The sequence below is a fragment of the Miscanthus floridulus genome, chromosome 2 (assembly GCF_019320115.1).
Source record: "Miscanthus floridulus cultivar M001 chromosome 2, ASM1932011v1, whole genome shotgun sequence".
Classification (NCBI taxonomy): domain Eukaryota; kingdom Viridiplantae; phylum Streptophyta; class Magnoliopsida; order Poales; family Poaceae; genus Miscanthus; species Miscanthus floridulus.
Genome location: NC_089581.1, coordinates 138,478,367 through 138,504,365, shown reverse-complemented (window position 1 = coordinate 138,504,365; position 25,999 = coordinate 138,478,367). Strand labels below are relative to the sequence as shown.

Here is a 25,999-nt window from a genome sequence, read left to right as displayed (position 1 = left end):
CCTCCTCCTCCTTCATTTAGACTTCTTTTCAAGACCTGGCGATGACCTTCATATATAAATAAATAAATAAATACATAATGATAAATAAATGTATCGCCGAAAAAATAGCTGTTGTGGTCCACTTATGAACGTTGGCTTTACTTTACGTGGTGATACCGATCGATTTGATGACGACCCATCAAATTAATTAAGCGAGCATATGAGGAACGTACGAGCGAGAAGAAAATTCAGCATATCAAGGCGATAGATCCACGATTGGTGGTCGCTTGGGCGAGATCGAGTGGAAGTATCCCTCTTGGCATCTAGTGCGATTTTGTCAACTAATTATAAGGGTAAAGTCCAATTTACACCCTTCAATTTTCACCAAAGTCTGGATTTTAACCTCGAACTTCAAAACCGGATAACTTTGGCCCTCCAACCCTTGAAACCGTTCAACTTTCAACCTTCTGAGCTGTTTTGTGGATAAACAGTAACTTTTGATGATTCACGTGTTTTACCAGCGACATTATTGAAGCACCGGTCAGTTACTAGGTAATTAAGATAAGTAATAGGCTTGGTCAAGTGTCTTGGAATAGAACTAGTTGCCAAGGTAGTGGGGTTTTAGAAACACGAGATATGCCGCCATATGTGAAGAATAGGTAACACAACCAGAATCTGCAACGACTTTTTCGAGTGACGTGGGGTTCTCCTAGTGTTTTAGCATTCAACATTTAGTATAAATATTCCCTACAAAATGACTCCTAGTGAGAATTCTCACGTGCTACAACTGGTGGTACTGTTTTATTACTACTTAAAAATACTAGGGGAACTCCAACATTTTGGTAGTGTAAAAAAGGGATAGGGCGATGGAATTTTCTAAGTTCATAGTCAATTGCTTAACGTGTTGTTCTCGCCAATTTGAGTCACACTGATAGTTATATCTTTAATATCATTATTTTCGCCTCCACGTTTAGCCACCGAGAGAGACCCAATGCTTAGCCACCGGGACAGACCCAATGCTTCTCTATAGTCTTACATTATGGTACATATGCTGACATATGAAGGCAAGCATGTCATGCGTACAAAAGAGAAGAATCTTCATGGGGGTCAATAATGTCTAATCATACAGTGATAGATATTCAGCCTGTTCGGTTGGCTGGTTCATATCGTTGCTGATTCGTGAAGAAGTACTGCTGGCTGGTTTGTATGAGAGAAAAATACTATTCTGGCTAGAAATTTACGATCGTTTACGACAAGCCACAGCCAAACGACCAGGCTGATTATTCACATGCAAGGTGCAGATTTATTAGCCCGTCTCTCTTCTTCAACTGTGCATCGATAGAAATAGAATAGGACCCAGGCCACGGATTGCAACGTGGACTCGCTCGGGCGCGCTCCTTGAGGCACATCAATTATTCAGACGCACGCGCTACAAATGGATGGCCGAGCCTGCATCCGTACCAGGGGTACAGATGTTCACAGGTCAATTACCAAAATCGACTTTGGGCTTTTAGTGTCATGGATGGAAGCGGACCCAGCGTCAAGCGTGAGCGCGGGGGCAGGCCACTTGCGTATGGCTGCCTGGCAAATCTTGGCTTGGTCTTGGTGGGAGGTGTCGTCAGTCTTGTACATTTGGCTAGCTATTGTTCTTTGGTGCTTATTTACCTGATTGTGGTTCATCTTCTTTGTTTTTTTGCATGCAAGCTATGATGGTTAGCATGGGCAACCAGGGTCTTGCTGGCTACTGCTACTAGCTAGACGATGACATGGCAGCAGAGGTTGCGGCCTGTGGCAGTGGCAACGTGTTATAAGACCCTGTTTGGCACAGCTCCACCACAGGAAAAGTTGAATCTAGATTTGGGATTCACCTGATCCACCGTGGAGTAGCTCCACCGTGGATCTGGGATTCACCAAAGTGTTTGGTCTAGCTCCAACGTTTCTCTTTGTCTCACTTACATCTGGTCCCACACACCAATAAGAAAAAAAGGGCACGTTCTTCTTCCTTCCGACGACGCTCGCGCTACCAAACAGGCTCGCGCCAACTCCACCAAACTTGGATTTGGTGAAACACCCCTTGAAGTGCTCTATCAATTTGGTGAATCTGAGGCCAGATCCACCCTTGGTGGATCAGATCCACGGTGGAGTTGGTGGAGCTAAAAGTGTTTGGCAAAAAAAAAGTGAATCTGGATCTAGTTTTGATGAATCTGAAGCTGGTGAATCTTTGTCGAACAGGCCCTAAGGCGTTGGCGTGTGTCTTTGGTAGTAGGGAGGTTGGCCCACAACAAGCTAGAAACCACCACTCGCTCGAATGCCAAAACACTCGTCTCTTCGAAGATTGAATACTAAGCCAAAATCATTTCCCACCTAAAAAATGGTTTCTTCCCTCTCTTCACTAAGTTTGTTGTCACATCAGCACTTTTGTTCACTTGGCATACTATTTAATGCTATGGAAACTGCCTATGGTTTTAGGTTGGGACTGCCCTAAGAGACTATGGCCTTGTTTAGATTGCAAGTTTTTTTACTCTCTCTCCATCACATCAAATCTTTGAACACATGCATGGAGTATTAAATGTAGATAAAAAAATAACTAATTACACAGTTTGATTGTAAATTACGAGACGAATCTTTTGAGTCTAGTTAGACCATGATTGGACAATAATTGTCAAATATAAACGAAAGTGCTACAGTGCCAAATACTGATTCCTAACCTCAATCTAAACAAGGCCTATGCATCGAAGTTGTTGTATCCTGCGGGGCGCGTTTAGATGGCGAATTTTTTTTGTTTTGGCTGCTGTAGCACTTTCGTTTGTATTTAACAATTAGTGTCTAATTATGAACTAATTAGGTTTGAAAGTTTCGTCTCGCGATTTCTCACCCAATTGTGCAATTAGTTTTTTTTTCGTCTACATTTAGTACTCCATGCATGTGCCGTAAGATTCGATGTGACACTTTAGGGTGAAAATTTTTGGAATCTAAACAGAACCTTAATTTCATGAGGCATGGCAACTTGATGTGGTGAGAGAGAAAAATACAGATACATGCTGAGCACGAGAAAAACATATGTTGAGAGAGAAAAAAGTACAGATCCACACCAATCACGCTAAGCACAAGATAGGCATTTGTCATAAAGTTCAGCGTCCAACAAGTAATCAGTGTTTTATGGTGTATTATGCTTAGCAAATCAGAAGGATAACACATGGGACAAAAGTTTATACTAGTTCAAGTAAATGTGGTACCCTACATCTAGTTGAGAACTACTTCTATATTGTGTCATACACTCGGGATCGAATGAGGGGATGTTGATAATGTGAAAGTTATGTATAAGAACAAAGACGACCACACGGGCGACCCTACTGCTCCTTATATACCTGGGAGGTGGGGTTTACATCGAACAATCCTAATCATCTATACTTAATAATAAAGAGGCAAAATTTCTCTCATCAATTTTTTTGTCCGGCCCATCCATGTGTGTCCAACTCCGTCTGGCCTCCCCAATGCTACACGCTCTGTCATACGAGCCTTCTTGCCTTGAGTAGCAGGAATCCTACTCGAAATAGAAATAGAAAATGATAGGTAATGAACTCTGATGCATGGTAAATGCGTGTGCTATCCTTAGTTGAGCTTTAAGGGTGTTTTTGTTACTTGGGTCGTATCCAAACTCAGCTCATACGTGTATACGCATATCCTCCACTCAAAAAAAAATGTGTATACACATATCCAGTCCGTACGTATCCAAAATCCATAGTACGGAATGAATACATATCTAGGGAGTATCCGTATCGGATACGTATCGAAACGGGATCGAAAATCATCATAGTATAAAAGTAGAAAGTAAGCGAATATAAATTAGACAAAGCTATTTTTTAATTATCATTGGGATTGGTCTTCGTCATCGCGTCCATCTGCTCATGGCTCAGCTTTTGTGGCCAGTTCACGCCTGTTAATTTCCATCACTGGTTTATTTGCTTCCCAAATTAAAATAACCTTGTGCGCATAAACCTACTCTGTACCACTCTAATCTATCATGACCTATGGAGTTACCTGCTATCTGTGTCGAACTCCAATCTACCATGGCATATGAGTTGCACCGCTATCGTGGGCAGACACGAGGAAGTACTAGCTCCAGGTCTGCATAGCCATGTGTCGACAGGCACAAGTTTGTATGCCTATCGTGGATAACAGTTACAAGTCAACTGGTGTACATATGCATACACAAGCATGATCCAAAAAAAAACTTGATATCAAAGTTATACGGATTAAATTATTTATTGCACGCATGTACATCCCGTTGCAAACGAAAGATGGCCCCGAATTTTTTACAATTTGGTCTTTTTTTTTTTGAAAGTTTCTCACAAATAGACCCCTGTTGGAAAGAATTCAGAAAATAGGCCCTTAACTCAGCGTCATTGATGCTGGCGCCGAGCTGGGCGTCAGCGTCTCTGGCGCCGAGCTGCTGCCACGGTGAAAATACCTGCCAGGAGGCTCGACGCCAGACACTCTGACATCGAGCTCGGCGTCATACATATTGGCGTAGCCTCTGTCACCTGTTGGCAACAACGCGCACGCATATGGCAGCATTCATCTCCTCGGTAGTGCCACGCACTGTGCGTCTCCAGTACACCGCCAGGCGCATGCATGCAGTACCACCATCACTGGTCGCTTGCATGCCACCCGGCAGCCGGCTGCGGTGCGGCTTCAAAGCATGCGGCCAAGTGAAAATTTCTCGCCTTTTTCAACGCCTGTCCCTCTGTGCGTGGGCGCTCGTCGACGTCAGGGGAGGGTCAGGGTGAGGCCCCGCCTGACACCGCCGCGCAAGCTATACAGTGTACTTTATTGGCTACACAGTATACTTTATTGGCTACACAGTGTACAGTAGTACAGACGCTTGTTTTTCTACTATGCTAGTACATTGACGCCCGATGTACAGCGTGCGTCACTACACAGTGTACAGTCACTTTATTTGCCATGCCCGATGTACAGCGTACAGTCACTTTAGTGCTCGTTTAGTTCAAAAAAAAAAAATTATAAAAAGTGCTACAGTAGTCATCACATCGAATCTTGTGGTACGTGTATAGAACATTAAATATAGATGAAAAAAACTAATTGCACAATTTTGTTGAAAATTACGAGACGAACGTTTTAAGTCTAATTAGTCCATGATTAAAACAAAAAGTGCTACAATAGCCAAATTTTCAAAATATGCGAACTAAACACGCACTTGTACACTTTGTACAGCGTGCGCGATGGGATGGCCTATCGTAGGCATCCGGCCCCGAGCGCGCTACTGCGCGATGGTTGAAAGTTATGACTTTTTTTAGGTGGTAGCTTATATTCTAGCTAGATCTAAATCTTCATAAAGAATAATACTAGGTAATATTTTTTATAAAGATTTATGATACTAATTTTTAGAAAGTGATGGATACCTTTTCATTTAATTAAAAAATCATTACATAAATCCGAATAAAGTCTGGGACTTCATAAAACCAAGACCAAACTGAATCATAAGGCTTACGAACTGATCTAGCTGGAATATAAGCTACCACCTAAAAAAATCATAACTTCCAACCATCACGCAGTAGCGCACGCTCGGGGCCGGATGCCAGGGATAGGCCATCCCATCGCGCACGCTGTACAAAGTGTATAAAGTGACTGTACGCTGTACATCGGGCATGGCCAATAAAGTGACTGTACACTGTGTCGTGACGTACTTTGCTGTTCTTCGTGAGGCCCAGCGTATGTTTGGTGTGGCTCTCGCACCGGCTTCTCTTTTCGCGCCACAGGCGAAGCCACACCAAACACTCTTGCGGAGAGGAGGGCTTCTGGGTGGTGAACCACGAAGTCGGAGCCGTTTTCGCGTAAGCTGGCTCCGTAAGAAGGGTGGCTCCGTCAGAAGGGCTCCTGGCCACGGCTTCTATTTTCTAGGTGGTAAAATGTGGTGCCCCGACCGCAGAGCACATGTGGCAGAGCGATGCCACAAGGCCCCTAAAGCTTCTTTCAAATAGCACTACAGTTGTACACAATATTTATAATATTATAGCATTTGTAGCAACAGCTGTGCTTTTGTAGAAGTGAACAGGTTTAATTGAGTTTTGGTTTATCTTAATAGCATCCGGCCCCGAGCGCACGCTGTACATCGGGCGTCAATGTACTAGCATAGTAGAAGAACAAGTGTCTGTACTACTGTACACTGTGTAGCCAATAAAGTACTCTGTATAGCTTGCGCAGCGGTGTCAGGCGGGACCTCACCTTGACCCTCCCTGACGTCGACGAGCGCCCACGCACACGGGGACAGGCGTTGAAAAAGGCGAGAAATTTTCGCTTGGCCGCACGCTTTGAAGCCGCACCGCAGCCAGCTGCCGAGTGGCACGGAAGCGACCGGTCCGGTGATGGTGGTACTGTAAGCGTTGTTGTCAACAGGTAATAGAGCTCGGCGCCGAGCTCGACGTCAATATGTACAGCGCCGAGTTCAGCGCCAGAGTGATCGACGCCGAGCTCTCTGGCAGGTATTTTCACCGTGGCCAGGATCTCGACGCCAGAGACGCTGGCGCCGAGCTCGGCGTCAGCATCAATGGCGCCGAGCTAAGGGTCTATTTTCTGAATTCTTTTCGCCAAGGGTCTATTTGTGAGAAATTTTCAAAAAAGGGTCAAAATGTAAAAAATTCGGAAGATGGCCCCGTTTGGATGGTATGGTTCTGGAGGAATTTGGATGGTTCGGAGGAATTCTGGAGGAATCTGTGAGAAAAAAACACTGTTCCGGATAAAAAAACGGATCAGACCGAGTTTAAAGACATGCGAACAAGGCCGGAGCATGTTTGCTAGTATATACTTATTTTCTAGTTTGTTACAGGAAATAAGAGTCGGATCCCTAGTTTATTACATGGAATAGGAGTCGGACAACCTGAGTGGGTCTCTTACACATTGATTGGCTTCTAGCTCTTAAGCATATGCATATCTAGTGTCTTGTCCACCAAGTAGTGGAGGCACCCTATCCGGTTTAATTAGGCTTCTTGTGTAGCTTGTTCGGCCCACTCTGTCCTGGTCGGGTGTTTTCCTTGATGATGGGGATATTTGGCGCCCATAGTAACGACAGTAGCCCCAGAGGTCTTCATCAGGAGCCGGTCACCTGCTCGGTCCGTTGGTCACACCCATTATTGGTGCAAATCTTTAACCTCTCGAATTTTGCTCGTCATGACAACCAGTTGAAGATTAGAACACAGGGTTGTCCCATAGAATTTGAGGGCTTGCTCGCTTGAATTTATCAACCGGCTAATGGTGGAGCTCACGGCGCATTTTCTCTCTCTTGCTAATGGTGGGGCTCACGGCGCATGTCTTGGCCTGCGTGGGGCGGCAGCGCTAGCCGACGGCCGGCGGTGCGGATTCAGCCTGGTGCGGGCGGATCCGGTGTTCTCCTGCCTGGATCCGGTGCCTGGGGAGGCGGTGGACTCCGCGTGTGGGCTTCAGGGCTTGCCGTCCGGTTGGGCGTCATGCCAGCCGCGGTGCGCGTGCTGAGCGCCGACGCCAAGTCCCCGCTTTGCGTGCTGGAGGCCGCGGTGGGGTGCGCCGATGGTCGCACCGCTGTCTGCGAGTCCACGGGGTCAGATGGACGGCGCGGATGCGGCAGTGTCGTTGCTGTGGGCGGTATGCCACCTGTTCCAGGATTAGCGCGCAGTGGAGGTGGCGGCGCAACTGCGCCGCAGCGGTAGCGGTGCGGCGGCTTCTCCACGTGTGGTCGAGCCTTTGCTTTGTTGTTCTGTTGATGACGATGGCCCCGTTCGGCTTATCCCATATTCAGCTTGTTTTGTTTCTTTTTTCAGCCGAAACAGTATTTTTCTCTCACAATAATTTAGTCAGAACTAAAGATGTGCATGCAGCCCGTGGGCCAAAGGCCCGGCCCAAAGCACGGTTATTGGGCCCGACCCGAGCACGGCACGGCCCGAACCCTAACCGGGCCCGTGCCGGCCCGAAGCCCGTAGCAGTCCGGGCTTGGGCTGAGGCCTCGGCCCGCCGGGCGGCACGGCACGGCCCGTTTTACAACGGCCGGCCCGGTGGAGGCCCGTTTTAATTTATTGAGCTGGTCGTACTATTTTCCTTTCTAGGGTTTTATCTCACGAGGTGTGAGTTTTACCTAGAATGGTTTTTAATGAGGGGGCATTGCATAAAAAGCTCAAATATTTTGTCATCCGGTGTTTCTGTGATCGTTAAATATGAATATGTGAACCTGTGATTGTGCTGTTAAATATGGTGTTTACTGTGTAACGGGCTATGGGCCGGCCCGATGGACCAGTGGGCCGCGGGCTCAACGGGCTAGCACGGCCCGATATTCGGCCCACGGACCGTGCCTGGGCCGTCCGACAGGCACGGTGGACTGTTCAGGCACGGCCCGGTGGCCCGGCGGGCCAAAAGGGCCCGAGCCCGATCGGGCCGTGCCTGGCCCGGGCTCGGGCCGTGCCGTGCCGTGCCGGCCCGTTGCTCATCTTTAGTCAGAACGGTGTTTTTTAGCCAGTTTTAACCAAAATTCTGCGAGCCGAACGGGGCCGATGATGCCTTTGGGCCCATATTCCTCCCTGGAGGCATCTATCTGTCGAGGCACCCTCCTCTTCTCTCGCCGTGGATCTTGCGTGTGAAAAACCTAGTCCATTTTCGACAGGCAGCGGCAACGCGTCACCTTCCTTTTTGAAGGTGTTGCCCCCATGTGATTCCTACTTTGGTGGTTGCGTCCTAACATCAAGAGTTTCTAAGTAAATAAGGATTACTACTGCAGTTGATCAAATTTTGAGTTCTAAGAGCATCTCCAAAAGTACCTAATATTTTCTTCCAAAAAATATGGAGTCTTGCAACTTTTAAAAAAGTATTAGGAGGAATAAAAAAGATCATCTCCAACAGTTTCTAATAATCCACTTCTAAAATATAGAAGATAATTAATCATATACTATTTCTAAATTATGGTAACCACTTTTATATATTCTTTCTCTCTTGTACATTTATATCAGAAACCCTTTCCTACACTTTATTCTTTTCCACATCCTTCTACTTTTAGATTACACACGGGAAAAGAAGATACGCGCGACTTGAAGTCCGCGGATCTTTACGTGCAAGAGGGGGATTTTTCTATGTGCCAAAAGATTGGGAGATGAGTTTTGGTGTCGTTGGAAATGGATTTTTTTTTATTCTTTCCAAAAATCATGGATTAGGAAGGATTATTAGGTACTCTTGGAGATGCTCTAACATAAGAGTTTCTAAGTAAAAGAGGATGCGAAGGATTGCTACTGCACAAGATCAAAGCAAGTTTGAAGCAAGGACATACAAGTTGGAAGCTTAGTCTTGCCAGCTCTCTTAGTCTTATTGCTCTTTTTTTTGTGTACCTCAATTTTGAGGCTTGGAGTCTAAAGGCTCTTTTGTAAACTTTGGCTCTGTATATCCACGTGTGGATATAAAGGCCGAATCTCTATATATTATCTAAAAACATCTCATTTTCTCTGCGGTCATTATGCCGGCTGAGATGCTGGAGCAAGTGACATCATTCCGTTTGAAAGGCAAAAGCATATGCTATAACTACCTTCATCTCACAAAGAGTGGGTATTTTAGCTTTGTCTTAAATTAAATTATCTCAAGTTTGACTAAGAGTATATAAAAATTATCAAAATTTATGAGACCAAATAAGTATATATCATGATATTCACTATGAAATATATTTCCATAGTGTGCCTATTTAGTATAAAAAATATTGATAATCTTTACTATAAAGTTGATCCAAATTAAAATAAGGATGTACTAGTATTTACTAAAAATAGGAGTAAATTAGTACCAAGGAGACATGTAGAAAAATTTTCAGGGACTTCACTATCCTTCAAAGCTACTGGAAGTGGACAACCAACGTTGCAACCACATATATAAATCAAACACACGCCATGTCTACCTAATATATATATATATTGCCTACGTGAACAAAATGACCAAACATGCATGTAATCGTAAAGAAATCACGCGCGCGGCAGTCAATCAAACTCCGGCCATGAGCGGCAGCTGCATGGACGTCGAACGGTGTATGGCCGACCGGCGACATGGGGGCTAGCTAGACGCCGCCGCAGCGGTAGGTGATCTTGCACGTCCTGCCGACCCTGACCACGTAAGTGTGCTGCGGCTTGACGAGGAAGGGGGGCAGCCGCAGCAGCGCCTCGCAGACGCAGTCCTTCTGCACCTCCTTGAGCCATCGGCAGCAGTCGCGGTACGCGCGGAGCTCCTCGTCGTGGTGGTGTTCGTCGTCATCGTCATCCTCGTCGTCGTCGTCGTCTTCGTGGTCATCGTCGTGGTCGGGGTCGTCAGTGTCGTGGTGGTCTTCGTCGTCGTTGTGATCGTCGTCGTCATGATGCTCGTCGTCGTCAGCATGATCATCGTCGTGGTCAGGGTCGTCGGCATCATGGTGGTCGTCGCCGTCGTCCCGCAGACGCCCACGGCCTCGACCCCGCCCGCGCCCGTGCCCGCCGCGGGTGCGGATCCCTTGGTGTTGGTGGTGACCAACGGTGCGGTTCCCAGCGACGACGCCGTGGCTGCCGTTACTCCTCGCCATCAGGGCCGAGATGCTGACGGCCGCCGCGTGGTGGCTGCGACGACGGTCGCGGTCATGATGCTCGTCGTCGTCGTCGTGGTCATCCTCGTCCTCGTCATCATCGTCGTGGTGGTGGTGCTCGTCGGGCGGACTCGGCGGCAGGATGGAGCAGGCCTGGCTGGCGATGGCGAACTGGCTAATGCAGAACGCCTTGGCGCCCTTGGTCGGCTGCGCGACGGCGGCGAGGGGAGCGAGGAGGGACGGGAGGAGGAGGAGGACGGCGGCGAGCACCGCGACGTGAGGCGCCGGGGCCGCCATCGATCGTCTTGTCGCCTGCTAGCTGCTAGATAGTGCTCGCTCAGCCGTTGTGGCCTAGCCTCTCCGGCTCTCCCAGTCTCCCTAGCTCGCTGGCGGCGTGCGACTTGTTTATATAAAGACATGGGATTATTTCAAGTAGTTGGGTCAGCCGCTGCACGGTCTGGATTAGGTGCTTGCTTCCTCCTGTCCTGCTTAACCAGACGAGACGAGTAGGAGTAGGAGTGAGCGGATCATCGGTGCATGCTCTGAATTAGGTAGGTGCTTCATACCGGTGGCATGCATCGACCCAGGCCAACGACTTGTTGCGTCCTTCAGCCCATGGCCACCCTGTTTACATGCATATATACACAGGTACTGGTTTGCTGGTGAGAGGTTAGTGGCCCTTTGGTCATGCATGCAACTCACTTGTTTTTGGCTTTGATGGTACGTAGATGGATACTGGCATTCTAGCTAGGGGACATTGCATGTTAGCTCTCAGATGTTCGTCGAAGACTCTTTTAAACAGGAGTACTTGAGACTGGCGCGGCTCCACAGCGCCATTGACAATACAGCCAACCAAAAAAACAATAATGTACTTCATCCGTATAAATCATGAACAATAATATATCCCCCATCCGCTTAATAGCAGTTGTAGTTCTACCTTTGTTATTTGTTCTAAGCGAAATATTTCAATTCTATCTTTGACCATAAATTTTCAATATTCATATAGTTTAACAACAAGCGGATTATACTTTATGAAAATATTACTCATGATTCATCTAAAAACATAAATCTTATTATGATGAACTATGTTAAATTTCTAGCTAGAGATTAATGGTTAAAGATAGAAACGTTTGACGACTTTGGACAAATTTAAATCAAACACCTTTCTGAGATCATCACAAATACTAGTTGATCGTCACATATATGATCTTAAATCAAATAAATATAAGCTATAAGGAATAATTTTTCATTGTAACACCAGTAGTGTTGTCAATCTCTGGAAGAGTAATAAGCTCAAATAGTTCGACCAACACCAGCCACAAATTAAATGGAACTATATTTGTGATCACAGGAAGTACCACGTAACATTAGATTTAGTAGTTTTCTAGGGAAACAATAATGATCAATCGCAAGTCATTAGTTCCGCCATATGTACTTGCTCTATATACATACACGAAAATGGGGTTGAAAACAAGTGAACATCAAAGCTGAAACTGTCCAGATGCAAGGAGTGAGTGATCGGACAGGTCACCAGCAGGTGCAAAATGATTTGTATTTCACTCTTTTTTGGCATATATGTACGCTGTACTCAAACAGTCTCGGCAAGTCATCAGAGCAGCTGGCTGTCGTCTGAGGCCAGGAGGAATTCAGGAATGGACATCAGCAATGAAATCGAAGACTCCGGCACTAACAAATACAATCTAATAAGACTACAATCGGTTGATAAAAGTCATCCTATCCCTACAACTCAGCTCTGTGTGTGGTCGCACAGTCTACCCCTAGGATACAACAGCACTTCAGGCAGACCGACTGCCATAGAATCCTTGAGATACATATGTACAAGGAGGCAGGTACCAGCTCCCACTTTCCTGGAGTGTCCCGTTTCTGCCTTAATCTGAAGCAGAGATACCAGACTCTCCCAGGTTAAACCCCCACAGACTAAGCATCAGCACCTGAAACAAACGGGATGTCAGATGAAACAAAGAGGACAATGCCTTGTAAACCTCAACAAAAGCACTGCCAATGTAACAAATAGCCTACCACTTCAATATTGCAACAGGTTATCTAGATCTCCATCCACCATGTCCTGCAGTACCAAAGGTGCATTTAGTATCCACAATTTTTACTCGCCAAGCAAGAGAATGTGAGAACTGAGAAGCTTTCTTTCACAAATACCCAGTGGCTCTTATTTTAGCATCTCACAACAAACAAATGAAATAAATACAGCTTTGTTATTAACAAGTAACAGGAATTATAATTACTGCACTACTGATGAAAAGCTACTTTAAAGTAAACATAAAATGGAGAACAAGATTCTGATCCTATTCAACAAAACTATGGCACTCTTTCACGTCGTTGCCACCTGACTTTTCGCTGAAGCTCGTGAGTGAAGCCTGAAAATCCTCTACCTTAGCAACAAAATTATACTCGATCCAAAACATAAGGATTTTTTGTCATAAAAGCTTTTAGTTTAGTATTAACATCTACAAGTTCATAAATATTACTGTTCTTTTTTATAAACTTAGTATAGTTTGACTTGGGACAAACCAAAGTCCTCAATATTTTGGGACTGATGGACTAGCAATTCTTTACAAGACCGGATTTCAAGAAACAAATATTAATAGGAAATGGAAGCAACTTTCATTAAAAAGCATATATATATCAACACATGTTACATACCTCCAGCTGCATGTGAAACTGGAGGTTCCACAGAATGTCTTGAGGGAGAATAGTTATTAGATATCCTAGGCGGCCTAGACCACCCTGCACAAGGCCCTGGTGGAGGATCTGAAAGTCGCCCATAGTGCATTGGGGCTGGTGGAGCTTCAAAATGGTCAGGAATCGGAGGAGGTCCTGCATATGACTCAACAACAAGACAAATCAACTCAGTGCTGGATGTAGATGATCATATAACAAGCAATAGCTCATTCCTTCAAAAGCATTAGCATATCTTATTTTTATTAGGGTACCTTACAGCATAATGACCATGATAAATAAGAAGAGATTCATGACCATGGCCGTACCTGGAGGAAAAGGATATCTTCCCCTGTCAGCAGCCTCATTGTGCATTGGCCCCCTAATAGCTCTCTCATCGAAGTGATGTCCTCTGTCATCAAAATGATGTCTTCTATCATCGAAGTAATGGCCTCTATCATCATAGTGATATCCTCTATCATCATAGTGGTATCCTCTATCATCATAATGTTGTTGTCTGTCATGCCCATGATGCCTTCGATCATGTCTGTGATGACCTCGATCATGTCCATTGGACTGATATCTCTCAGGATAAGGTGGACAGTTATTACCCCAGTGATATGGCCTATGTTGGTGTTCTGGTGGCACAGAAGGGAATTGATTTGGAGGGGGTGGAGGGGGTGGTGGTTGCAGATGATATCCCTCATTAGGCATTGTTGTGGCTGGAGGCCGATGATAGTTATTCCCATGGTATGGTGCTGGGGGAGCAGGGAAACTACCATGGGGACCAGGAGGATTGAGTGGTGCCATTGGTGGTGGTGGGGGAGGTGGTATCTGATTTGGTTGCCCTCCATATCCCGAATTATTAAAAGGTGGGGGTGGCAATGAAGCAGCAGAAGAATTCATGTTACCTGGGTGCTCTGCAATTGAATGGGGTTGTTGACTTTGAACATTCTGTAAAAAAGAAAAGAAAGAAGTACCTATTAGGTACATGACATTATGATTGCATAATCTCTTCTTGCAAAGGAACAAAATATACATACATATGTAGTTCTTGGAGGATGCGGCCCAATGGAATCATATGCCATTTGTAATTTAGGCTGCATCTGCGCACTCTGAGGAACGGGGGCAGGTGGAGGAGGTGGCACAGGCGGAGGAGATGATGGCAACGGCGGAGGTGATGGAGGCCAGTCCACAGGAAGTGGAGGGCCAACATCTGAAGGCCGTTGATCAGATGGTGCACAATTGGTGTCACTTTGCTCTGGTTGGCATTTGGTGGTTGCTTCAATATCAGATGGTGGAGCTACATCCTCCATCTCAAGCTCACCATCAACCTCTTCAAGAATGTGGTGATGCTTCTCAACAGGTATTTGAGATTCTTCATTGTCATCATTATATGGGGCATCCTGTTCAGGTGTAACAGCTTCAAAGCTCAAGCTCCTATCTTCAGAAGAGCTTTCTTCCTCTTCTTCAAGTACTTTTGTACAAATTAAGTTGGGTAGCTGAAAACCAGCATTGCTGTTGACAACAATGAAACACACAACCATGAGGCAAATAGACGAAAGTAGGAGAAACGCTCAGGACAAAAGATGATGTTACATGCTCTATGTGCATAACTGATTTGTTAAAGTAATAAGGCCAAATTGAAAGGCCCGCTAGGACCCAAGATGCCACAGATGCAGCTCCGCATTGCATGTATCATGCATGATCGTAAACACGCATCACATTTTTTTCTGACATTTGTGTTCCATATCTATTATAGAAAGGTTGTTTTATGGGTATTATTCAGTCTGGACTCTTAAGCAACTTTTCTAAGCGCTCCCTTGTATTTCCAGTGATAGCTCTGTTACATTTTTCTTAGCTGATGTACAAGTTCAATAGTATAGCAAAAGAGGGCAAGCAAAACAATTTAACTGCTGGAGATTTTTTTTCCCAAATATTTGCTAATTCTTTGTCGGTACTAGTACCAGTTACCAAAAAGCCAAAATAGCACATTGCTTAACAAACCAACTTACGAAATCTCTACACCTAAAAAAGACTGTAACATCATCGTCTACCCAGTGATAGCAAGTATCGATCCCTGCTCACGCGCCCGCGTCCGATACGAATCATCCTCCACTCGGAGCTCATGCGTACTGCGTCCTACCCGGTTCCGATACAAAGATTAGATCCACGTGTCCATGTCCGATACGAAGTCCTCAGAGCTCACGCGCCTACGTCCGATTACTAGGGTTCAGTTCAATAAATTGTGGCCCCGGTGCAACGCACGGGCATATATCTAGTTATAAAAGAATGCCCTAATGGGTTTGTATGAGCAAAATCATGGACATGAGGATATAAACAAAGATACCCTAATCAAACCTACCTAGGGCTAGCACGTGATTTTTTTTATGGACGGTGAATTCATATAGTTCTTGTCCTGATTGTGCATTGGGACACAACAAATAAAAGATTATTGCATATAGAGAAAATAATTGAAGAAGTTGCAAACATAAGGCACTATAGCATATAGCTTAAAACCATTTTTCAATTCCAAAATATGAAACCAGTGCTTATTGCATGATAACATGCAAATGACACAAGCATGTAACGCTCACACTCATATAGCTTTAACCATTTTCATTACAGGAACATAATAAAGGGATAGCACCATACCTCCCATACTCATCAACAAGCATTCCTTCATTGTCACGCAAAGGGTCATTTAGTGCTCTCTCTGTTCTTGAAGGACGGCGAGAACTTCCAAATGATGCCTCGTTGATAGTCTCAATTTCTCTAATATGGTGACGGATGATATATTCTGAAAGTGTTTTCCTTTCAAGCCAAAGTTTCAAAACCTAATAATTAAATGACAAATTTGTAAGAAGCAAAAGAAAAGGCAGTGCAGCATGTGATGTCTACTCTCAAGACCATCAAATGTACTAACCTTGAGACATTGCTTTCGATTCTCCCATGCTGAGTTTCCAGGAGGTGCAGCAGCATAGAGAATTCGAGGTAGAACTGCCTGAATGAGAGAGGGATATACATCTCCAGCTCCACCTGCATAATTTTTAATGTAATCATAAATACCATGATAAAAAAAAATAATGAACCAAAAATGGGAAGGCTAACACCTACCTTTCTGATTGCGGGAGCATTGTGTTATTGAATCTACAAGAAAGAAGAGATCCACCCTCTTATATAAATTTGATTCCTTTTCCAGGTGTTCAACGATGATGTCAATTGCCTAATCAATCAAACAAAAAAAAGGCATCAGAAAATTTTGATAGATAGCACTTTGGTGGAAGAAATAAGGGCCATGTGATTCTCTTCATAAGCTGGATGCAGGCAGCATGCACGTTTATGTAAATTTCACAAACTAAACTAGAATTTGTAAATGGCATGTCTGACAGGATTATCACTTGTTATTTCCAAGTCCTCAAGCTTATGATATGGTTCCTCATACTATGTCTAAGCACGTAGAAAAATATCAGTAGATGGCTCTCTTAGGTAACGAGCTACATACATCAAAATGAAATGTCTGCTCCTCAAGTTAGCGTAAGGCATATAAAACACATCATCACCAGAGTAAGAAAACCAAGAAATGAATCTACGCTAATCAATCCACCAAAAATCCAGTATATCGAACAAACCAGCTACATCAAAAAAATCCAAAAGCAAACAAATCAAGACAATCCTAAAGAAACATCTAGTCACAGAGCATGAACAAAGAACTAGGAGTCTTATGGAAAACGGTTTTTTTATGTGAACAAATACAACAAAAGGAGGGATATGCAGAGTCTAACCTCACCAGCAATGCCAAATTTAGCACACTCAATAGCAAGACGTGTCGCGCGTGATATACTTTCTTTGGTTCTTGTCAATGTACTGAGGAAATCTTTGAAAGACCTTCGTGCTGCATTGGCTTCATCATGCCCTGCTAATTTCTTCAGTTGAATATTATCAAAAGGACTCCTAGAATGAACATTATCATTTCCAGAGGTGGGCCTGATTATCCGATTTGAGGGTGACAACTGCCTGTGTGATCCTTCCTTGGGAGGTGTATTTATTGATGTCTCAGGAATATACTTGGCATTTAGGAAGTTATCTGGAAAGGAAGTTGATCGAGAAAACCTTCTAGCTTGTGCAACAGCTATAAGTTCTTTCATTGGCATTGAATCTGGAGAAGTGCTCCTGTCCTTAATTTTTCTATGGTTCAGTTCTTTCAATGCCAAAGATGAGAATGTATGCCTGCAAGACAAATAAGTACAGTCATGCCTTATCAGAAGGCTGCTTTGTAAATTTAAGCACCAAGTTGGAAGGTACAACAGAAGATCACAACAGCAAGACAGCAGCATGTTCAGGAACCTAATCTACAATATCCCTACCTCTGTTTCACTATATTTTATCCATAGCAGTACCAGGTGCGCTAAATAAGTAACAGGTCCAGGAAAAAAATAATGTGAAATGACTATCTGTACCCATATTAAATGTTATGATATAATCATTTCTCTTCTATCAAATAATTTACTTAGGGGAAGGGAGTGGAAGTATTGCAATAGCTACACCCTCATAAGTCACATCCTCCAGAGACAAACATTACAGAACATTTTCTGCCGAAGCCATGTGCAAAAATAGTAAAACAAAGGGAAGCAATAAATACTCTATAGAACTGTAGATATTGCATTCAGATTTCATAGAAGAATTACTTTAGCTTATGCTTCACAAGTTCACAGTTTGATTGAAATGAACAACAAAATCTACTCTCCATCCATTTTACAATATTTGTCCAAATTCTCAGGAAGCAGCGTCTCAAAAATGTTTGTGCATCACAAATGTTAGTGTATTTTTAAAGAAAAAAATAAGTGCAATAACTCCACTCCCCACCCCTACTTTAGTACTGTGAAGACAAAAAAACATGCAGGTTGATAGGGCCAGTCATATCTAATAGGAGAATGTGTACTCATCTTCTTTTTTTTCCTTACATTAGTGTTTCCTTGGTTTGTGCACATGTTGGGTTCAGATAAAAATTACGGGAGTACACCTTCAGGATAATAAAAATTAGATTTTAGTAAGTGGATGGCAGTCTAATATGTATGACAGAAGAATCATGATCTTAGGAAACCATAAGTGAATATAAAGGTTAATACAGTACTTTCCATTCTTATAGAATATAGGCATCATGCTTAAGCTTAATAACAGCACAACACAAGAGCTCCAAAAAACATAGGAATTTTGAAGGATTTTCAGTTCCTATAGGAAAAAATCCTATGAAGCCCTTTGGAACAAAGGAATGCTTCCCAACAATTCCTTTGAAATTCCTATGGATTGAGCCATAGGTAATTTTGGAGGAAATAAAACATGAATTACAACCTCATTGTTTTGTTCCCTATGTTTCTCCTACATTGCTTCCAAAGGCATCTTCCCAAACCTTCGTTTGTTCTGAAATCTTGTAGGATTTGAAGTGTTAGGGCATTTCACTCCTACTTTTTTCCTATTCCTGTGTTTTATAAATCCTTTGTTTCGAAGGGGGGCTAAACAATGGATATTTTCATGCTTCAAGCATGTCCCAATAATAACAAAATTGTGCTCTGCAAAATTAATCTTGGCCAGCTCAAAAAACCTATCAATTAGCAGTGTCCAGATATAGCATCTGGTGCACAACGAGGTAGAAAACAGCGCCCAGCTATTTCATATTTTTTAGAAAGAATTGTGCAGCATAAGTGAATAGTCCACAGATATCCATCACCAAAATTATCATGACACAAGCACTTTGACTATTATTTGTAAAAAACAGGGAGACTAGTTTTCAGAGTCCTAAGCCATCACATAGACCCAGTTTTGCATATGCAATTTCAAAAGTAGACATCTTTGGTGAAATAATCATCTCACATCATCCAGAAAAAATGAGAAGGCCCATCATAACACACTTGGGAAAAGATGCATGTCAAAAATAGAAATGGCACATGTACCAAAATTGCAGAAGAGCAACATAGATATGTAGGTGCAAAATACATCATATATTCATGTTAAAAACATTAAAGGTAACATCAGCATAAAAATAAGATCTTAGATCTTACACTTCAGATGTCCGGGTGTCTGCATCGGATTGTATACTGGATGATTTAGTAGCCAACGAAGAGTTGCTTGCCGTATCCCCCACATTGTTCACTGAATCCACTACAATAGTCTCACTATGTTGTATAGTGTTGCTCATCACATTGTTGTTTGAATGGTCAATTGGTTCTGCACTTCTGTCAACATCACAAACAGCAGAGCCAAATGGCTTAGTCTCTTTGACACCGTTTGCTGACACATTTTCACTGGCTTTCTCCAAAGACGAAGACAACCGGTCAGGTACAGATGTGGCTTGTGTAACATCAAGTGCAGGCCGATTCAATTTCATACAAAGGGCTGAAGTTTTCCCACAGGAATCATTATCTAGTTCACTAAAAACACAAGAACCATTGGCCGTTTTAGTATCCATGAGGGTTTCTTCACAGGAATCATTTTCTCTTGAAGGAACTGAAGCAGAATCAGGAATGGTGTTATTTTGTAAAATTGATTCTGAGGTACATTTGCCCGATGGGTTATGCACGAACTGTGTGTCTAAAGAAGGTTCAGGGCTTTGAACTATTACAGGATTATTGGATACTGTGACTACTGCATCTGCAGATTTATTAGAATGGCTGCTTGCTGTCAACAAAGAGCCAATTAGAGCCATTTCATTTGGTCCTGTCACTTCAGGTATATTGTTGATATTCTCAGCAACATTAGCAGACATAGCTTCTAAGGCACGATGAAGGCGTTTTGAAGGAGGCAAAGCAGCTTCCACATCTAATGCTAAAATTTTTGGATGGTATTCTTTATTCTTCCAAGGAAGATGAGCTTCCTTTGACAGGATAGTTGTGTCAAATTTGCAGGACGGATTAGAAGTAGAACTTACAACTGTGGACACCTGATCAGCTGAGTAATCATTGGCAGGACTTGCTTCACATTGGTCCAAGGTTGTTGCAAGCTCTGGCTTCTTATTAGAAGCATCAATTTCATCAACTGGTGAATCCTCCAACTGAGACCTTTCCATTCGGACCCTTGCCCTTTTGACCAATGGCAAGTGCTCATCTCCATCTGACTTGCTTACTTCATTCTTTGAATTTGGAGAATCTGGTAGGATTTCACTGTACTCAGCACGTAATTGCTCATCTTTATTTGGTGTTGTACAATCTTTATAATGAGGAACAGGTTTTCTATCTGATTTTCTTTTTCTCGTGAAAATTACTGCTGTGTTCATGGGTAGACTTGATGTGCCATTTGATTTCAATTCTGTCTCTGAAGTTCCATCTTCAGATGCTTCACTGTTACAAGTACTATCCACCTTAGCAGGAGGATTAAACATTCTGTTGCTGTTACTAGCCCCCAACGTTGGTTGGTTGGAAGTGCCTCCGCCAGAATGCAACCAGACATTATCTGATGTAGAAACAGAACCTGAGTTAGCTTTGTCATCCTCATGCCTATGACGACTGGAACGTTCCTTATGTTCACCAGGAACCAAATCAATAGAAGCCAAATTGGTATGATCAAAAAATTTACCAGAACCAGAACCTTGAGCCTTTCTCGATTCAACACTTATTGAACTTCTTGACTTCCGCAGAGATGGAACCCTACTACGTGTGTAGCAATTTTGTGGCTGTGCATCCCTTTGCTTATTTGAAAATGAATTAGTACGCAAAGAAATATCCCTCATTTCATCAAGGACGGATACATTTTCAGCAGGCTCAGGGGCAGAATTTACAACACAGCGCTCGTCACCCATTATAGTGACTGAAGGCCTGTCAGAATTGACCATGTCATGACTCCTGGTAGTGACATAATGATCTTCTATCTTTTTATCATTGTGCATATAAGAGCTACTGACCAGATTTTCAGTATCCATGCAGCTATTATTTTCAGCAAACTTTTCTACGCCTGGCTTTACTTCTTCGGCAGCCAAGTCAACCTTGTTATTACCTTTATCCCTTAGAGAATCATAAACTTCAATTATCTCATCAACTGCTCTCAGGAAATCAGCCCCTTTACCATGTCGCTTAGCAAGTAGAGATCTTTTTTTCTCTTCAGTGAATGCCTCGAGATCAGCATAATTGCAGAAAGCACTGCAATAGAAAGAACTAAGAGTCACAAATAACTTACAGGTTGAAATGGTTCTAAAACATGATTTACTTTTTGAGAAGGAACTACCAAAAAGTGCTAATATAAGCTAATCAAAAGTAACAATACTGAGATGGTTCCAAAAAAGAGGATGTTAAGAAGATACAAAAGAAACTCACAAATTCAAATAAAACCGAAAATAGCACTTACATCTGTTTAGTACCATAGAAATAAACCAGCGGTTTCTTTTTAGTAGAAGGCATCTTCCACTGCTCTGGTTCACTAATCTGCAAAAGTACGAATATTCACAAAATGAACTAATTTCTTCATATTCCCTCACGAAAAAGGTAACTTCTGAAAGTGCAAAATGGAATTTCATACAAGCATACGCTCACATGAATACCGGTGCCCTACTAGGGTAGCCAGACCTAAAGTACAGAGAAATAGCATGAGTAAGCCTATGGCATTTCATGAGAGTCATCTCCTCTGATAAAAAAAATACAAACACATTTAGGCTTGTCCTAACTCCTAAGTCAAACTTCTTTTAACATTGACCATCACTATCTATAGTTTTATAGACAACACAAAATTGGCATTACCAGATTAATTATGAAAAAGTATTCATGGTATACAAATCTTCGAATTTAAGATTATATATTTTATAGATATTACTAGTTGAAATGTCATATTGGAGAAAATGTCGATGTCCAAATAGGGTTATATTCATGACGAGAGTAAGTATACCAGTTGAACTTAAAATAAAGCCCCAAAAGAAAATGAATATACTAGGAACCATAATCACTCTTAGGAAAGTGTCCACAACAGCTACAGAGCAGACAGAAAGTTAACAGTATACCTTTTCGGTGAATACAGGACGAGAGAAATTTTGCAAGGACAGTCGATGTAACATGAGTTTTGACTGGAAGCACTTAAGCATTTCACCTAATAGTTAGGGCCTTAGGGGGCAGAATGCAAAGAAAATAATGACACACTATTGAGACAGACACCATCACTTAATCTAATCAATATGTCATGTCAATAATGAACAGTATATTTTTAAGTGTTTATTATCCAAAATCACCCATAGCATGCTTCCCAACATAAGAATGGCCAAGCCAACATATAGCAAGTAGTGATATTCAACCAAGCTTCTTGAGTCCATTCTATTTGTTCAGGTAAGGAATTGTGGGAGGCTGCATTTGGCATCACAGCACAGGACAGAAGATGCAATTGGTTCCATCCTAAATACTGGTCATTTCAGCAAACACAGGCTTAATACATCCCCTGACATTCCTGTAGCAGTCAATGCCAAGTTGGCAATGGCCCAAAAACATCACATACGGAGACTGAGAACTACCCACGTGCTCTCAAGTTCAGACCTTCCAACATCTCTGCCCAAACATCTCAATCCAAACCCACACACTTAAGTCACAGCATTATGGGCCCTACATTTATCTCACTCTACAATCATAGTAAATAATACATGCAGGACAAGCTTTTGTAGTGTTTTACAATCCCTTTTTGCAATATTTGGACATATGCACCGCCAATTTAAACAAAGCAAATGACTAGCCATATATTTTTGTTTAAATTAACTTCAAAAAATAATCTGCCTAATGAAATATATTTAACATATTTATTTTCATGCAATGGAACAGAATACAGGAATGGCGCATTACCAAAACATTCCATCCCAGAAACCAAACATAAGACTTACTGAAATAAATCAACAATTATGTGTTCAAATGTTCAATTAGGGTGCTGCGACTAGAAGGATTAAGAATACTTGCAAAGTGGTTTAACAAATGCGATGAGAATGAGAAGCGTTTTTGAGTGGAGGAGAAATTATAAAGAAAAAAGAATCACAGCAAAAACTAGAAGAACCTATATGGAGGGCTAGAAAATTGAATTAGATCTTTTGTATCACCAAACAGGCATATACAAAGTCAGAAGAGCTCTATAAACTCAGAAGAATCTGCATGAAGTTGCTAAACATATGACACCTGTCGTGTGACTACCAATACCAATACGAATAGAGGACATCTTTTAGCTTGTTTAACCCTTGGTCCGAATTTAAAACAAAACATGAGAGAACATTTAACGCGCACTTAGTTGCAGACCACTCTGTAGTATAGAAGCACGCATGCAAATAATATTTCGCATAATATGAACACCATACACAAAAACAACAAATCTTATGCTATTTTTTCCCACTGCGGATAAATCCGAATTTCATTACTGAAAAGCAACGAAATTACAAAAGTTTGATGACATTCAAGAAGAAAATCTTATGCTGCTTTAGAAGTGATAAAAAATGAAATGACAAAGTGCCACCTTGTGGAACCTAGGAAGCACCAGATATCCTGGCATCTGTAGTAAACAGGAAGTACAAAGAGCCAGATCCCCAAGAACGAAGTCCATATCCTTAACCAGTTAAACACAACAATAAGCTATAAAATCCATAGGTCAAGTTGGGTCGAAATCTTACTGCACATCCAAACACAAGGAAGATGGCCCCTAATCAGTAATCACCCAAATCCTACCCAGCCCCCGTGCCATAAATCACAAGTAACACCAGATCTCTACAAGAACCCAACATCTAAACAAACAAATCACCAAGAAATGAACCAAGCTAGGCCAAAAAATGCAGTAGAAATCAGCCCCTAGTCCCTAAAGCTCAGCAGAAAGTAATGGAAAGGGATTTCTTTTACTAAAGATTCTATCTTTATTGAGCATGTGGTAACCAAAACCCTGCTCGCACAAATTCCCTGCGCTACGCAGCAACAGGAGGGCAAAATTAGCGCAGATTAATAGCTAAAATGGCCAAATCGGGGTAGGAGACCATGTGAAAACCTAAGATTTAACCAAACCGGCCTGCTGGGCAGCCCCAAGACACCGGCCTTCCACGTCCCCCACCAAACCCTAAGCCAGAAACCCCCGCCCAGACCCAGAATCCCCGGACGGCCGGACCCCAGGCTGCCCAGGCCACAAGGAGGCCACAGATCAGCGGGCAGAGCAGAAGGAGCTGTTGAGACGACGCACTCACCATAGCCGGCCAGGCCGGGAAGCCCTTCATCTTGGCGAGCACGAGGTCGCCCACCTTCCACTTGGCCGCGGCAGCCGCCGCGGCGGCCGCCACTGCCGCTGCGCGCTTCCTCTTCGCCGGCGCCATCGCCCGGTACCGCCCCCGCCCCCGCCCCCGCCCCCGCCCGTCTACCAGCCAGCCGCCGACCCCCGCCCACTACCGATCAGGGCTCACAGGGCGACCCCGCGACGGCTAGCGCCTGCGCCCGTGGAGCAGCGGCGGGTCCGCAGGAAGCCAGTGCTCCGCCCGCCCGTGGTCCTAGTTCTCTCAGCGGCGGCGGCGAGGAGCGGAGGCATGGGAGGGGGGAGGGCCGGAGGGGGAGCAGGAGAGGTAGCTTTGGGGATTTTTATTTTTTTTTGTTCTCCTCTCGGCTATTTTGTGCGCGTTTTTTAGTAGTTAATTATTTACTCGAGCCGTCAAGCGTGCGACTGCGCTGGCGCTGTGCTGTGAGAGGGCGTGGGGTTGGTAGTCGAGGGTTTTACCTATAGCCCTAGGCCGTTATAAAAGTTTGTAGCCAGGGCCTTATTTAGATTGCTTTAAAATTCGTTTTTTTACTCTCTCCGTCACATCAATTTTTAGATGTATGTATGAAGCATTGAATGTAGGTAAAAAAATAACTAATTGCACAGTTTAGTTGTAAATCACGAGACGAATCTTTTGAGCCTAGTTAGTCCATGATCGGACAAAGTTTATCAAATACAAACGAAACGTGCTACAGTGTCTAGATTGTAAAAATTTGCAATCTAAACCAGCCTCAGGGGTATTTGGTTTTATATACTTAGACTAAACAGTCAAATACTTGGACTAAAAGTGGATTAAAATCATTTAGTTCTTTAGTCCATAAAACTGGACTAAAATAAACTAAAAGGCGTTGAGGACATCCATGCCTCTCATTTATTGTCCTCTCTCCAATTTAGTTCAAGGAACCAAACACCACTTTTAGTTCATGGACTAAAGTGGACTAAAACTTTTAGTTCATGGACTAGAGAACCAAACAGGGCCTTACCCATAAGTCACTAAAAAGTACGACAGGTTATATGTGTCATCGGTCGGAACTTTTTTGCCCTCTGCGCCATTCCATCCACATTTGATTTTAACGGTGTCAAACTACGGTGAGAAAAGTCTAATGCCCTGTTCGCTTGGGCTTGTTTGGCTTATAAGCCGTACTTTTTCAGCCAACAAACAGTATTTTTCTCTCACATCAAATTAGCCAACAGTACTTTCAGTCATGCCTTATCAGCCAACCAAGCCCAAGCAAACAGGGCGTAAATTGCCTTTGTGTCTTAGCGTCATGCAAAAGTCTTTTTTTGTTTCCTCGGTGCCACTGAAAGTCTGAACGATGTCTAGCACGCCCACCGTGACAAAGGTCGATGCCCATTCATTGTTGATGCGTGAACCCACGGGGCTGGCCGATGTAGGAGCGCACGACAGGCATGATGACAGTCGTAGATGGGGATCTAGACGATGACGTTGATGGTGTCCACCATGGTGAGTGTTGCCGAGGGGCGAGGGGGTCTTGAACTTGGGCCCCTTGCGTTGGGCCAGCGTGT

General features: G+C 43.4%; 2 protein-coding genes across 5 annotated transcripts; both read right to left on the bottom strand.

The window, feature by feature from the left end:
- Positions 1-9,830: 9,830 nt before the first annotated feature.
- LOC136539837 (uncharacterized) lies at positions 9,831-10,923 on the bottom strand. The gene has a single exon (XM_066531827.1). It carries the CDS (start codon positions 10,841-10,843, stop codon positions 10,052-10,054), a length of 792 nt encoding a protein of 263 aa, XP_066387924.1. The 5' UTR covers positions 10,844-10,923; the 3' UTR covers positions 9,831-10,051.
- Positions 10,924-12,027: 1,104 nt separating this feature from the next.
- Positions 12,028-24,821, bottom strand: LOC136530968 (protein HUA2-LIKE 2-like). Of its 4 annotated transcripts, XM_066523679.1 has the most exons (13): positions 24,411-24,820; positions 21,575-21,651; positions 20,810-21,369; positions 19,300-20,686; positions 17,026-17,470; positions 16,358-16,466; positions 16,167-16,279; positions 15,896-16,077; positions 14,284-14,758; positions 13,570-14,194; positions 13,226-13,399; positions 12,587-12,632; positions 12,028-12,498 (listed from the first exon to the last, which is right to left on the bottom strand). In XM_066523679.1, the coding sequence occupies exons 1-12, from the start codon at positions 24,534-24,536 to the stop codon at positions 12,607-12,609; spliced, it is 4,299 nt and encodes a 1,432-aa protein (XP_066379776.1). In that variant the 5' UTR covers positions 24,537-24,820; the 3' UTR covers positions 12,028-12,498; positions 12,587-12,606. The 4 variants fall into 4 exon arrangements, with proteins under 4 accessions (XP_066379776.1, XP_066379771.1, XP_066379788.1 ...); XM_066523674.1 differs by having other exon boundaries at positions 19,300-21,369; XM_066523691.1 differs by lacking the exons at positions 21,575-21,651; positions 24,411-24,820 and having other exon boundaries at positions 19,300-21,048; positions 21,135-21,267.
- Between the last annotated feature and the right edge of the window lie 1,178 nt (positions 24,822-25,999).